Source organism: Cynara cardunculus (genome assembly GCF_001531365.2).
Source record: "Cynara cardunculus var. scolymus isolate 2C chromosome LG 1, CcrdV1, whole genome shotgun sequence".
In the NCBI taxonomy this organism is placed as follows: domain Eukaryota; kingdom Viridiplantae; phylum Streptophyta; class Magnoliopsida; order Asterales; family Asteraceae; genus Cynara; species Cynara cardunculus.
Window position 1 is genome coordinate 23,827,446 of NC_037528.1, and position 16,172 is coordinate 23,843,617.

The 16,172-nt window shown below is 35.3% G+C and overlaps 1 protein-coding gene across 1 annotated transcript; it reads left to right on the forward strand.

Annotated features, from left to right (window-relative positions):
* Positions 1-3,406: 3,406 nt before the first annotated feature.
* On the forward strand, positions 3,407-6,943 carry LOC112515787. The gene is made up of 7 exons (XM_025122721.1): positions 3,407-3,915; positions 4,135-4,221; positions 4,309-4,578; positions 4,997-5,161; positions 5,410-5,463; positions 5,577-5,723; positions 6,329-6,943. The coding sequence occupies exons 1-7, from the start codon at positions 3,736-3,738 to the stop codon at positions 6,704-6,706; spliced, it is 1,281 nt and encodes a 426-aa protein (XP_024978489.1). The 5' UTR covers positions 3,407-3,735; the 3' UTR covers positions 6,707-6,943.
* The last annotated feature ends 9,229 nt before the right edge of the window (positions 6,944-16,172 follow it).

Here is a 16,172-nt window from a genome sequence, read left to right on the forward strand (position 1 = left end):
GACTGTTATACCTCCCAATGCAATTTCTAAACGTTTCCAAAGCAGTTGATTTCACAATATTAATTTGTTTGAAATAATTGAAGAAAATTTCAGATTTCATCATTAAATAGGTCGTTTATTAATCATCAAAACTTAAGGGTATGTAAAGTGTAAAACTTTGTGAACATTGATTTACATACACTTGTATTGGTTGCACCAACAACATATATCGTTGAAAACTCTGAATGATAGATCAGCCAATATAACCATAGGTTTGCTCTCTGGAGATCACGTTTTCAACCTCTCAGACCTTGAAATTTTTTGTTCGTTTCAACAATCGGATTTGAAAATAATAGAAATAACGTTCGGAATTTGATCTCTATGTTATATTCGAAAAAGATAAATGAGATTTTTATAAACCTACATATACTCTAAGGTGACGTTTGTTTTTTAAGAGGTGCTGAAGTCTGAAGTCTGAATTCACTTCTGATTTTTAAGAGATGGTGCTGAAGTCTGAAATCTGAATCAATCAGACTGTTTGTTTTTTGCGTCTGAAATCTGAAGTTTGAAGATGAGAGATCGAGAGTTGATATGGATCGACAGTTGACAGAGTTGAGAGATGAGAGATCGAGACATAAGAGTTGATCAAGAGAAATCGAGCGTAAAGAGATCAGAGTAGGTAGACGATGATTTGAAATAAGAGGTAATAAGAGGTTTCTCAACCACTTAAATTTTCAGACCTAATAAGAACTTTTAAACTCTTAATTGAAAAAGAAAAACAAACTCACTGAATCCTCTTATGTCTGATCGATTCAAACCTAAGAGGACATTAAGAGCTTTTTTATTAAAAACAAACAGCCCCTAAGTTTATATGTATCATCTGAATCTCTATATAGTCTATGTTGGAATCTGATCTATAGCTTATATTTCGAAAAAAGATAAATGAGATTTTTCTCTATAAGAGTCTTGTAACTATCTATATTGATCCAAGAACAAAAAATCTTCAACAAAATCGAAGACTAGTTGAAGTAAGGTCAAGATCGTCACTAAGCAGATTGGATTATTATCTAGCCGAAAGATGATCAATACAAGATAAAGTTAAAAGTAGTCTGACAAATACTACTTTTGACAAGTCGAAGTTAAAGTGCAAATTTATCCAGCAAGTTTGGTTCACCAACTCTAATAACTCTCATCCTGATATGGGAATATGTTTGACATGCCAGACAAAGCAAATTCTAAAGTACTATTTTATTAGTACCATACTTCTTTTATATTGTTTCCTCTACATACAGAAGAATTGGTGGGATTAACAAGTGTTTACATCAACTTCAAATATTGAAATGAAGAGTATAAACATGCATTGATCGGCAAATCAGATAAAGACACACGTTAAAGTTGGACAACAATATTTAATGCAATAGTGACTATATAATGTCATCCTTGTCATTTGTTGCAACTCACACGTTTTGAAAGAAATTCTGAGTGATAGTTTCTTAGGAAAAATCGGCGTCATTATCTAAAGGATCATCTCAATACTTCACATATGAAAATGTACCTTCTTCTCCCACTCTTTCGGTTGTTAGCAATTTTATCACCAGTCAGATTGTTTAGGATCAGGTTTTACCTTTCTAACTTCCGCAACAAATCTGTAATTCTTTATTTTAATAAAAAAATATAGAATTAAAACGTGAAATATAATGATAAAGAACTAATATTTGTAAGAGATTCATTTTAAAAACTCAAAAATACCTTAAAATCTGATGTACAAATATTATTTTTATAATAACCCGATTAATCAACTATCTTAATTAAAACAAAATAAGTTATAACATATTCAACCTTATTATTAAGTTTTAGTTATTTCTCGAAATTTGAATTTTTTTTATTATCTCATCTATCTCTCTCTCTCCCTCTCTCTCTCTCTCTCTCTCTATATATATATATATAAGAGCGATCAAATGAAAACCACTTCAATTTGTAAAAACCGTAAAAACTACTATCATCCGTCTTAATCTTATGAAAATTTTTCATGAAATTGTTTAATCTTGTGAAATTGTTTCATATAATACTTTTTTTGATGAAGTTGTTTCATATATGGTTATGAAATTGTTTCATATACTATTTAATGAAATTTTAATGAAACTGTTTCATGTGTTTCTCTAAAATTAAAATAATGAAGATGATAATATCCATGATTAACATCCTCCACAATAAAAATGATTAATCAACCTCTCATAATTACAAAAAAATGAGCAAAATAAAAAATTATGATTGATAGAATGAGGTTTTTACGGTTTTTACAAATTGAGTGGTTTTCATTTGATCGTTCCCCTATATATATATATATATATATGGGCTTAATCAAATAAGAACTAATTAGTTTGTGGTAACTATGAGGTTCAATATGAGCCAATCATTTTATTATATTAATTCTTATTGTTAAAAGTTATTGGGTATCACAGTGGTAACATAGTGGTATCACAAGGTATCATAGTGTGTATCACAATGTATTTTTGTCGTTATACGAAGTGTATCACATTACATTTTTGTTGTTTTACGAAGTGTAACACAATATATCAGGTAATGTTTTCTTTACCAAGTGCACCACATTATATTTTTTCGTTATTTTATGAAGCGTATCGCAATGTGTATCATGTGTTCATATGGTGTTTGACGGAGAGAGATGAGGAGAGAGAGGAGAGAGGAGGGAGGAGGGAGGAGAGAGGATAAATTTATAATGACTAAAATGCCCTTAGTTAATATTTTAAGTTAAAATTACTAAAATTTTTAATTTTCTAATTTAACATTTGATTTGTGGTTAAGATTGGATCTCACTGTTACTACAAACTAATCAGTTCTTCCTTGAATGGACCCCTATATATATATGTATAAAACCAAAATTATTGTGTTAACTTTGTTAACCGATCTTGACCGTTAATTTAAATAATAAACGATTGTATTTAATGATATTTAAAAATTAATTATTAAATTAATTATTTCAATTAACATATGTGAACAAAATATCAAAAGGTATTTAGGTAAAAAAATAATCTATCTTTGATACACGAGTTGTCAGACATAGGAACAACTTGTGTATATCCTTAAAACACATCAAACAAAAAAGATTAGACATATGAACAACATATGAACATCTTCTGTATATTCAGGAGTCAACTTTGTTGTATATACATGAACACCTACGAAGCTTGTGTTTACATAAAAAATTCACGGTTCCCACTGCATTACGTGGTTACACAACTAGTATATATTTAATTGAAATATTAACTAAATAAAGATAATGACGTGTATTTAAAAAAAACATGAAAAGGAAATAAAAAAGGTAAGATAATAATAGAAAAAGGAGGGGGTATTGTTGTCAAAAGGGAAAAGAATGGGAGTTTGAAATGGGGTAGGGGCAAAACCGGAAAACCACAGTGAAAACGACAAAGAAAACCATTGGGTGGCCGCTGATGGGCAATTTCACCCCCACCCATTTTCTCCGGCCGTACCCTTCTTCACACACTTCTTTCTTTTCCAGCATTTTCTTCTTCCACCTCGTGTTTATAAATCCAAAATAAACCCAAATTCAATCTAGAGAGAGAATCTTGAAAGAGAGAGAAAGAACTGTCTGTTTGTGTGATTCTTGGTTTTGCTTGGTCATGGCGGACATGAGTATCACTGGGAGCTTGTAATTGGAAAAAGAAGAAAACGCTTTTCTTTTGCTTCTGGGATTTTTTCTTTCTACAGCATTTGACAATGGCGGTTGCGTATTTTAGCAGAAGCAGGAAGAGAATTGTGTTCTTGTTCATCTTCTTCATCGTCTGCGGTCTGATCTCGCTATCTTGCGCTGCTAGGCAGCCAAAAGCTTCCAGGCAAAAGCTTCAAGTTCATAAGCACTTAAAGCGCCTCAACAAAGCCCCTGTGAAGACCATTCAGGTGTGCTGAACTCAAAATTATTGGGTTTCTTTTTGTTTTTAATTATTTACAAGCACTTAGTTAGTTAGTGCATTTTGCTTCTTTAACTTTAATAAAACTATAGTTTGTGTTTGATTTAATGGTAATTTAAAGTTTCTTGTAAAAATTATTTGTTATAATCAGCACTTTAAGAAAAAGTTGAATTTGTTAATTATTTGTATGAATGATTTCATTTCACAGAGCCCAGATGGGGATATGATTGACTGTGTACACATCTCTCACCAGCCAGCTTTTGATCACCCCTTCCTCAAAGACCACAAAATCCAGGTCTCTTTTTATGATTAATGCATTCAAGATTTCATTATCATTCATGAACTTTCACTTTTTTAACTTTTTTGTTTTGGTTTCATTTAGATGAGGCCTAACTATCATCCAGAAGGGATTTATGATGAGAACAAAGTGAACACAGAGTCCAACAAAAGAGAAAATACGATCAACCAGCTGTGGCACGTGAATGGCATGTGTCCTGAAGATACAATACCCATAAGGAGAACAAAAGAAGATGATGTTTTGAGAGCAAGCTCTGTTAAAAGATATGGGAAGAAGAAACATACAAGCATTCCTGTGCCAAGGAGCATTCCTAAGTCTGCAGATCCTGATCTTGTGAATGAAAGTGGACATCAGGTGAGCAACAAGATTAAACAAATTCTCTTCTTGCTGACAAAAGAATGTGCTACATGAGTTTTCTTGCAAGAAAACCCTTGTTTATTTGCACTAATTATCAATGGCAATGGTTTATTGAGTTTGAATGCAACCCTTTCAGCTAGTAATCACATATGGTTCTATAGGAAGACCCTTGTTTATGTGCACTAACCATCAATGGGTGTAGTTGTCTTTCTGAGATTGAATGCACCCTCTTTTCAGATTTTCAATTACATATTGTTTGAGGTGAAATGGTTAATTTTAAATGCATCTTTCTTTATGGGCATTGTAGTTTTAATTCTTATTATGATTGATTGACTTTAGTATTACCTTTGAATGAAATGTATCCTTTTTGGTCAACTAATTACAAATGGTTTTCTATGATCTTTATGGCATGTAGCATGCAATAGCTTATGTGGAAGGAGACAAATTCTATGGAGCAAAAGCAACCATGAATGTTTGGGAACCAAAAATACAGCAACCAAATGAGTTTAGTTTGTCTCAAATCTGGATTTTGGGTGGTTCTTTTGGTGAAGATCTCAACAGCATTGAAGCTGGCTGGCAGGTAGCCTCCAAAACCCCAATATTATATATATATATATATATATATATATATATATNAACAGCATTGAAGCTGGCTGGCAGGTAGCCTCCAAAACCCCAATATTATATATATATATATATATATATATATATATATGTATGTATATATATATATATATATATATATATATATATAATATTATATCCTCACTTTGAAATCTTGATGTCAATTCTTGAATCTGATGTTAAAATGTCAATAATAATATTCAGGTGAGTCCAGACCTTTATGGTGATAATAACACAAGACTCTTTACTTACTGGACTGTAAGTATTTCATTCTATGCTCTCTCTTTAAAAACACCATATTTTTTTGACCAATTTTAATGGGCATTTGTTCTTTCTTTTTGTTGAACTCGTTATTTAATTTAATTTTGCAGAGTGATGCATATCAAGCAACAGGTTGCTACAATCTACTATGCTCAGGTTTCATCCAAATCAACAACAACATAGCAATGGGTGCAAGCATCTCCCCTGTTTCTGCATATAGGAATTCACAATATGATATCAGTATTCTTGTCTGGAAGGTAACTTCCAAACTCAACCCACTGAACTTGTCTATGGACCTAAATATTTGTTTATTAATTAAAAGAGAGCACTAAGTGAGAAAAGGCTCAGTAATCTTGATTTTCACTCATTATTTTATTGGTAAAAATGTGCCTTGTTCAAACACCCCACAAGAAAAAGTGGCACCTTTGATGTATTTTCCATTTTCTTGAATTAAAAAACCAGAAGGTCATTGAATCATTTGAGGAAAATGTAAACTTGGAACAATTGCTGAGAATCTTTGGCATCTTCTTTGGTTCCCCCACCGACATAGATAGTGGTGTGTTTGTGATCAAGGGAATCTACTGCCTGAAACAGAAGTACAGAAACCCTTGTTATGCATTGCTTATTAAAAAATGGGCACCAAGAAAACTGACCCACTAAGCCCATGGTTGGCCAACTTATTTTTGAGTTAATTAAAAAGACATGTTTACATTATCATTTGGCTTATGAGCTAGTTTTTACCAAACATAACTAGCTTATCGACTAGCTTATGAGCCAACATTTAGCTTATTAGCTGCTTTGCCACATATGGCATAAGCAAATCAATTGTTAACGATTCATTGGAATGCTGATGTTATTTCAGGATCAAAAGGAAGGAAATTGGTGGATGCAATTTGGAAATGGATATGTGTTGGGATACTGGCCATCTTTCTTATTCTCATACTTGGCTGATAGTGCTACGATGATCGAGTGGGGAGGTGAAGTGGTGAACTCCGAGCCCGATGGGCAGCACACTTCGACCCAAATGGGCAGCGGGCGGTTCCCAGAAGAAGGGTTTGGGAAAGCCAGCTATTTCAGGAACATTCAAGTTGTTGATAAAGAAAATAATCTGAAAGCTCCCAAAGACATTGGCACTTTCACAGAGCAATCCAACTGTTATGATGTCCAAACTGGGAGCAATAGTGATTGGGGTCACTACTTTTACTATGGAGGCCCTGGTAAAAACCCAAATTGCGCTTAACCCCCTTCTTACCCTAAATTCTGAAATCTACCTAATGTTATATAATTTTCTTTTTCTTGGGTCAATTTGTAGGGTTTAGTTGGTACATGTGACCTTTTCTGTGGTAGGAAGTTTTGGGTCTTTTTTTTCTTGTTTTTTTTTTGTGGGTTGAATTTGGAAAGTTCTCTCTTGATTTTAAGTGAATGGAGGGGGATGTATGTGGCAAAGTTTGTCAAAAGTATGAGTTTTGCTGTTTTCTTTTTTGAATCTTTTTGGAGCAGTTGAATGGGTTCAAGATATTGCACCAAAGTTTAGGGGTTGAACTTGCAACTTTTCAAAAGTGAAAGGTTATTCCGATTTCATCTTTCAAACTTCAGGGCTCTTAGTTTGACATTAAGAGAATGATCAATGACAAAAGATGCTTGGATTTTTGGTTGGTGAAGTGCACCCATGACCCAACAAGTCAGAAATTGTTCGAAAACTACCCCTCAGTTTTGAATAATGACACAAGTCACCCCTTTGTTTTTTTATTGGCATTTGTATCCTTTTGAATTATATGATTCCTCTCATGGCCTCATCATTTTGTGGGATTGCTTGTATCACGTGAAAAGGAAATGAATATATGATTGTCACTCTTATTACTACATGAGTAAGCCAAAACCAAAAGTTTAAATATAATATAAATGAAATACATGTTTTATTTTGAGGATTTTGGTATATATATATATATATAAGTGGAGGTTTGAACGAGAACCCCTGTAATTTACGAAAATATAAGAACAATCCAATAAAAAAACAATGATGACAATCATGACATAATGAAAGCAATCTGAATAGATGGGAATGTAATAATGGTAAAGGGTTATTTGGGTAATAAAAAGGTTAGTATAACATATAATAATCATTAATGCTTCAACCACAATTAATTGGTTGAACAAAAGGGATAATGTTGGTGGTTTTTGGTGTTGTGTTTGTCCATGAAACAATGATGAATGCATCCATGGTTTATGGTATCCAAGGCTACTTTCCTTTTTACAAATTTTATTGTATTTTGTAAAATTCACACAACTTAGGTTATATATTAAGTTGTCCGTACACCATTAAACCCCTCATGTATATTGTTATATGTGATAGGGTGTTTTCATGTTTATATAAAATGAATGGGTTCTCTAAACTTACACACACATATGGAGTGATAATTTACCTCAATTTAAACCGTACCATGAGGGATAATCTACCTCCTCGGGAGGCTATGATTAAAATTGTCGATGATAAAGATAGAGGCATACGAGACTATACAACAGCTTTTGAACCAAAACTGGTAATATTTCAAATGATTTCCATAATGGGTCAGTTTGGGGGATTATTGTCGGAAGATCCGAGTTCTCATTTAAAATCTTTTATAGAAATGACGGATCATTTTAAAATTTCTGGAGTCATACAAAAAGTTTTACGCTTGACACTCTTCCTTTACACATTAAATGATAGAGTTAGAGCATGGCTAAATTCTCAACCACCAAACTCGATCCTAACTTTGAATGATTTGGCGGAAAATTTTCTAAAAAAATACTTTCATCCAACAAGGAATGTAAAAGTTATGAAATTATGACGTTTCGCCAAGAAGAAAATGAAGCGGTTTCGGACGCAAGAGAGAGCTTCAATGACCTTCTACGGAAATGTCCTCATCATGGAATGATGGAATCCCTCATTGTATTCAATTTAAAAATAAAATAAAATAATGGACTTTCCAGTGCCGCTAAAATTATTATTGACGCAACGGCCGGTGGAGTTTTCAAAGCCAAAACCTATAACGAGGGGTATGACATTTTGGAACGAATTTCTAATAATGATACTGAATGGTCAAATCCTCGTGCTATTGTTTCTAAATTTGCCTCGGGCATTCACGAACTTGATGTCATATCTTCTTTAAATACTCAAGTTGTAGCTTTAACTAATTTGGTTAAAAACAATTTTAGCTTAAATGGGGAAAAGAATCCGATTCAATCCATAATATCCAATCTATCTATGACCGAATCTTGTGTCTTTTGTGGTGAGGGTCATTCTTATGAATATTGCCCCGAAAATCCCGTCTCGGTAAATTATATTGGGAGTCATGGTATAATAGCCCCATTTTCTCCCACATATAATCCAAATTGGAGCAATCACCCCAATTTTTCTTGGGCCGGAAATCCTATACTTCAAACCCCCCGGGGTAACCCAATTCCAAAATCGGCCACAAAATCCCCTGGGATATGGACAAGATGCTCCTCACAACTGCCAAAAATCGGGCAACCCTCACAATCACATGTGCCTAGGAAAAATGCATCAGACGGTAATGGTTTACTCGAATCATTACTCAAAGGTTTTATAAACTAAGCCAATGCAACGTTAAGAAGTTTCGAAACCCAACTCGGCCAATTTTCCGCTGATCTCAAGGGTAGACATTTAGGAACTTTACCTAGTGACAGGGAAACCCCTAAGGGTAAGGAGCATATCAAGTTCGTAACCGTATTAAGTGAGGATAGCTCAAGAGTCAATAATCACACAAATGAAGCTGCCGAAAAACCGAACCATCAAAACGAGGTTTCACACGCTTTTGATATGTCAGATTTTCCAATTTTATGTCCTCCTAATGGATAAACTCAAAATACAACTGCTATCCAGAAAATAGTCCCTGCATCCACATCCAGCACTTCACAGCTTTCAACTCAAACTTCCCAGTGGAAATATTTTGCCCACTGTCCAGTAGAAAAAGTCTAACCAACCAGCTCCAAATTTGCAAAATTTACCTTTTTCGGAAAGAATAACCAAAAATGTGGACGAGCAATTTAAGAAGTTTTTGGAAATCTTTAAACAACTCCACAATAACATACATTTGATAGAAGCTCTTGAGTAAATGCCAAGCTATGTTAAAATTTTGAAAGACATTTTAAATAAAAAGAGAAGGTTGAATGAATTTGAGATGGTTGCTTTGACCAAATAATGTAGCGCATTCCTTATTTGTAAAATTCCTCCCAAGCTAAAAGACCATGGAAGTTTTACCATCCCATGTTCTATAGGAGGAAAAGAAGTAGGTCATGCTCTATGTGATTTGGGGGGGGGGGAAGTATTAATCTTATATCATTGTCAGTTTTTAACAAACTCGGAATAGGAGAAGTTCGTCCAACTACTGTGACTTTACAATTGACGGATAGGTCCATTGCTTACCCCAAGGGTAAAATAGAGGATATTTTAGTCCAATTCGATAAATTTATTTTTTCGGCCGATTTTCTAGTATTGGATTATGAAGCTGACAAGAATGTCCCAATCATTTTAGGACAACCTTTTCTTGCAACCGGGAAAACATTAATTGATGTGCAAAAGGGGGAGTTAACCATGATAGTAAGTGATCAGGATGTGAAATTCAATATATTTAATTCCCTTAAGTTTCATGGAGAGGTAGGTGATTGTTCAATCATCTATGCTTTAGGTGAAGATCTAGAGATAAGTTTGATCGACTCTCTCTACAATAATGACATTAGCGAAATATCTAAGGACATAATGGAAGAAAAAGTTGAATTGGAAGATTTAGCGGCATTTGAACAACTTGACTCTAAAGATAGAACTATCAAAGTCCCATCAATAGAGCAAGCCCTGGAGTTAGAATTAGAGCCACTCCTTAGTCACCTTAAATATGTTTATCTTATGGAGGAGGAAAAATTACCAGTAATTATTTTCTTCAAAATTAAGTAATGAACAAGAATTAAGGTTGATAGAGGTGTTGAAAGCTCACAAGAGAGCCATAGGTTGGACCATTGCCGACATTTAGGGATATTAGTCCATCTCTTTGCCAACATAAGATAATTTTGGAAAAAAATAGTGTTGGAAATGTGCAACCACAGAGGAGATTAAATCCCATCATGAAGGAGGTTGTTAAGAAAGAAATTTTGAAGTGGTTAGATGCGGATATAATATACCCCATTTCTAGTAGTGGTTGCATGAGTCCAGTACAATGTGTACCAAAGAAAGGTGGAACCACGTTTATCACTAATGACAAAAATAAGCTCATCCCTACTAGGACCGTCATAAGATGGCAGATTTGCATGGATTATATGCAATTAAATCTAGTTACGAAGAAGGACCATTTCCCTTTGCCCTTTATTGATCAAATGCTATATAGATTGACCGTAAGAGAATTTTATTGCTTTTTGGATGGATATTCGGGTTACAACCAAATTCACATTGCACCCAAGGATCAAGAGAAAACCACTTTCATTTGTCCTTTCAGAACTTTTGCTTTTCGGCATATGTCATTTGGTCTTTGTAACGCACTACTACTTTCCAATGTTGCATGATGTCAATTTTTTGGGACATGATTGAAGATACCATGGAAGTGTTTATGGATGATTTTTCAGTTATCGGTACATCTTTTGAAAATTGTCTTGCCAATTTAAAGAAAAATTTGGAAAGATGTGAAACTCATGATTTAATTTTTAATTGGGAAAAATGTCATTTTATAGTACAAGAAGGAATTGTTTTAGTCACATGGTTTCTAAAAATGGTTTGGAGGTTGATAAAGCAAAAATCAAGGTTATAATGCAATTGTCCGAACCATATTCGATCAAAGGCATTCGTAGTTTTTTGGATATGCGAGTTTTTACCATAGATTTATTAAGGATTTTTCAAAAATTTCCAAACCCTTACGTAATTTATTGCATGTTGATCAAACTTTTGAATTTACATTTGAATGCAAAAAGGCTTTTGAAACTATCAAAGCAACTTTTGTCTCGGTACTTATTGTCATTGCCCCGAATATGAACCATACCTTTTGAGGTTATGTGCGACGTAAATGACTGGGCCGTAGGTGCCATTTAGGACAAAAACGAAACAAGAATTTCCACCCCATCTACTACGCAAGTAAAACTTTAGTGAAGGTCCAACTAAATTACACCACCACGGAAAAAGAATTACTTGCAGTAGTATTTGTCTTCGATTGTTTTCGATCCTACTTAATTGACACTAAAGTCAGCGTGTATACGAATCACTCCGCCATCAAATATTTATTTAACAAAGCCGACGCTAAAGCAACGCTTATTAGATGGATTCTTTTTTTACAAGAATTAAATTTAGAGATAGTTGATTGCAATGGATGTGACAATCAAGTGGCTGATCACTTGTCAAGAATTGAAGACAAAGTTTCAAGCAGAGAAAACCATGTTATAAAAGAAAATTTTCCTGATGAGCACATTTTGGCAATTCAAACACAACTTTCAAAATGAAATTCCATGGTATGCTATATCGCCAATTATCTTGTCTGTGGTCTTAAGCCATATCATCTTCAAGGACATCGTTTTAAAAAATTCTTCCACGTTGTAATCATTGCTTGTGGGATGATCAATTTCTTTACAAAATAGGAGCAGATCAAGTTTTGTGAAAATGCATTCCAAATTATGAAATTCCCTCTTTGTGAAAAGATTGTCATGCATCACTGTATGATGGCCATTTCGGTGGACAACATACAGCCGCAAAAATTTTGCAAAGTTGATTTTTTTGGCCAACCTTGTTTAAGGACGCATTTGATTTTGTAAAAAGATGTAATCAATGTCAAAGAATGAGAAACTTGTCCCAACGAAATGAAATGTCTCTAAATAATATTATTGAAGTTGAGCTTTTAACATTTGGGGCATCGATTTCATGTGACAATTTTCCATGTCTTTTGATAATCAATATATCTTGGTTGCGATTGATTATGTTTTAAAGTGAGTAGAGGCTAAGGCATACCCAAAGAATGACAATAAAAACGATAATTAACTTTTTGGATACAAATATTTTTGTCCGTTTCGGAACTCCCTGAGCCTTAATAAGTGATGAAGGGACGTGTTTTATAAATCGAATGTTAGCTACCGTTCTTAACAAATACAACATCCAACATCGAGTTGCTACGACTTACCATCCGCAAACAAATGGTCTTGCCGAACTTTCTAATCGTGAAATTGAAAATATTTTAGAGAATGTTGTAAAACCTAATCGTAAGGATTGGTCACTCAAGTTGGATGATACATTGTGGGCTTATCGAAGCGCCTTTAAAACCCCTTTGGGAATGTCTGCGTACCAATTGGTTTTTGGAAAAACATGACACCTCCCGCTAGAATTAGAGTACAAAACTTTTTGGGCGATTAAAGATATCAATTTAAACAAAAATTCTGCGGAAGAAAAGAAAATTTCAACTCAATGAGTTAGAAGAATGACGATATCACGCCTACGAAAATGACAAGTTATACAAAGAAAACAAAAACATGGCATGATCGTAAAATTAATCATCACATTTTTTAAAACGGTCAAAAGGTCCTTTTTAATTCTCGATTAAGGCTTTTCCCCTAAAAACTTAAATCAAGATGGTCAGGACCTTCACAATTGTCGGTGTGGGAAAATTTGGAACAGTGGATCTTTTAAACACCCAAAATAAAAGTGTTTTCAAAGTTAATAGACACTGTATCAAACATTTCCTCTCAGAGGGAATGACTGATCCGACCCAATAATTTTTGAATGTTTTTCAAAAAGTATGTAAATATTTTAGTTTAAAAAATAGAATAGAGAAAAAGAAAAAAAAAATTTATATAATTTTTTTCTACTTTAGTTAGACAGTGAAAAGTTTGTGCTCACTCTTTTGGTCTTCCGTTTTGGGGGGAAAGATGTAGCATATTAGTTTATGGTTTTAACCAGTTATTTTGAAAAATGTGGGTTTTGCTGAAAAGAGGGGATTTTGGAAAAAATGTGATTTTTGGACCATGATGAAAAATCTTTTGCTTTGTAATTTTTTAAATCAAAAAGAGGAGTGGGGTGGTGGTTTTTAACTTCCATCTAACCCACTTTTGGCTATTGACCCTTGGGTGGCCGGTTATTTTGGGAAGTTTTCAAAAATTGTCAAAATATGTTTTATATTTAAAAGTACAAAAGGTGATTTCTATCATCTTCACATCACTTTTAATTCAAATCATTTTTTACAAGAAACCTACCACTCCCTCTCTTTCACCTCCTTTTCATCTTCTCTTATCGTGATCTGCCAAAAGCAATCTAAATATTCATTGGTGAATCGGGCGAAAACTTGAATTATGTATATACATACTTTAAAAAAAAGGTAATGCCAATCGACATATAAAAACTGGTGCTATTACGGCATCCATGGCACGCCCTAAACAGCCGGTGAGGAACCCTCACCTGACTCCGTCCCATCGCTCCCTTTGCTGCCGGCAAATAACCACTGCAGTAACCGACGATAACCCTCCTGTTGGAGAACTGACAATTTCTTCAACTGCTCCGTCCTCCACCTCCAGTGCTGCTGCCACCCCTCCTCTCCAAACTTCGGCAATGATGTCCCCCATACACTAGACCTCCACAACCACTGCTTTGCTGCCTATTCACCCACCATCAGCTCTGACCACTACTGTCCTAACCTATGATGATGATGGGCATATCATTCTCACTAGGGTACCCATTTCTTCTTCTACATCATCTCCTACCACCATTACAACCACCCCAAAACCCCTTTTCTTAGCCTAACCACCCAGATTGCACCCCCTTGTCGTGCCACCACCATAACCCATACTGATCCCATTCCTGATATCGACTCGATCAACACTACCCCTATCTCTACACCACCTGCTTCTCCAACCAAACCCCTTCCAGATTTGACCTAAACCAGATGGGAAATTATGAGGATGAGGGCCTGAGGACATGAATTTCGATTTCGAAACTTCACAGTTGGTGAGTAAGGCGGGGATGTTCCCATTCGATTCTCCAGCCAATGTGGATGCTAATCAACGATCAGAAAGAACTGGGTTGAAACCTCTATAACAGTTAGCAGGCAGACTCGCTCAGCAAGCACGCTTCTGGAGTACCGACAACCCGATCGAGACAACAACGGTTAAAAGGCAAGGCTAAAGTGACAAAACAAAGCAATGATGATTATGTACCCGAAATGGAGGAAATGGCAGCCCCTACACCAACACAAAAACGAACTAGTTTGCGAAGTCGAGGTACCTCTATTTCATTTGATGAACGGTTTGCGAGTGAACGAGCTTTCGAGCCAAAATTGGTCGACAAACTTATGTGTGTTAAGCACCATTTACTTGCCAACCATTGGGAAAAAAATAGTCCCCATTCCGTATAAAATTAACGAGACTTTGGTGAAATAGTTTTATGTCACAATCGGGAGTTCCAAAAATGACATCGTTGTCATTCGAGGAACAAGAGTCTACTGGACAGCCCCAAAGCTTAATTTCGGTGCTCAGACTCACTGCTCCTTTTATCTGTTCTTATCGACAACTTATTGATGGTAGTATGGATGTGCCTGAGGATGAAATTGCCAAGGCCCTTACCTTGCCCGATCATGGCTGGTCACTTGACAACCAACGGAAGATCCTCATGTCGGGCCATTTAACTTTAGAGGCTGCTTTGTGGTTTCAATTGGTTCGGCATAACATCATGTCGTCAATGCATGATCGTACTTTATCTCGGGCTAAATGCATTTTGATTTATTGCATTATCCCTGCTACCAATCGATGTGGATGCACTTGCTTATTTCACCTTACTAACCGCAACGGTACGTGCTAGTTATCGTCTGATTTTTCCAGGTTTGATCGCGAGGTTGCTAATGACTGTCGAACATGACGTCATTTCATTTAGTCATTCGCTGCTTGATCAAGGAACCCTCAACTCGATGCATAAACCACCAACCAAAAACGGTCGATTTGGTGGATGATGCTACTGGCCCGTGCACCACCTTTGGACCTGCTGAAAATAGTTCCCGGGTGCCCGATGACACTATGGTTCCTGCCTCCAAACCATCTGCGGCTGTCCCTCCGGCTACTTCCGAGATTCTATAATTCCACCTTCGGCTATCGGTTACGATTCCGAGGTTTGGCTTTCCATGATGGCTGGACAATGGGAAGAGTGCAATCAAAGATGGGTGCTATTGCTGATGCTTTGAAACAGATTACTGACTGAATCACCAAAGTTGAAGATAGAGTTGCGGGATTAACCACTTCTTTGGAAAAATTCTGCACATATATACATGATCAAAACAGAGTGGTGAACAAGTTTTTGTCCACCACAAGTTCGGCTTCCAAAAATTCGACAGACTTCCACTTCCGATGCTACGGATCAACCTTAGGCTAGTCAAGGTGAAGCGGGTAAATCAGATTAATTTCATCCTAGGTGTTCCCTCATCATTTTTTTGAAACTTTATCGCTCATTTGGGTATATGCTACTTTTTCCAACCGCGTTTTTTGTGTTGATATAACGCTATTGTTGATACTTTGCTCTATATTTTTTGTGTTGCTCGACACTTTGATCTTTTGTTAACAAATTTGGCCGTTGATATTTTTTGTGGTCTCGTTAGCTTGTTCATTAATTGCGAGTACGATTTATTTGATGGGTTCTTTTGGGTTTGCAAAAATTAAAAATATGTAGGCCATCTTTCATTTTTTTGGCCGAAAACATTTTCCCT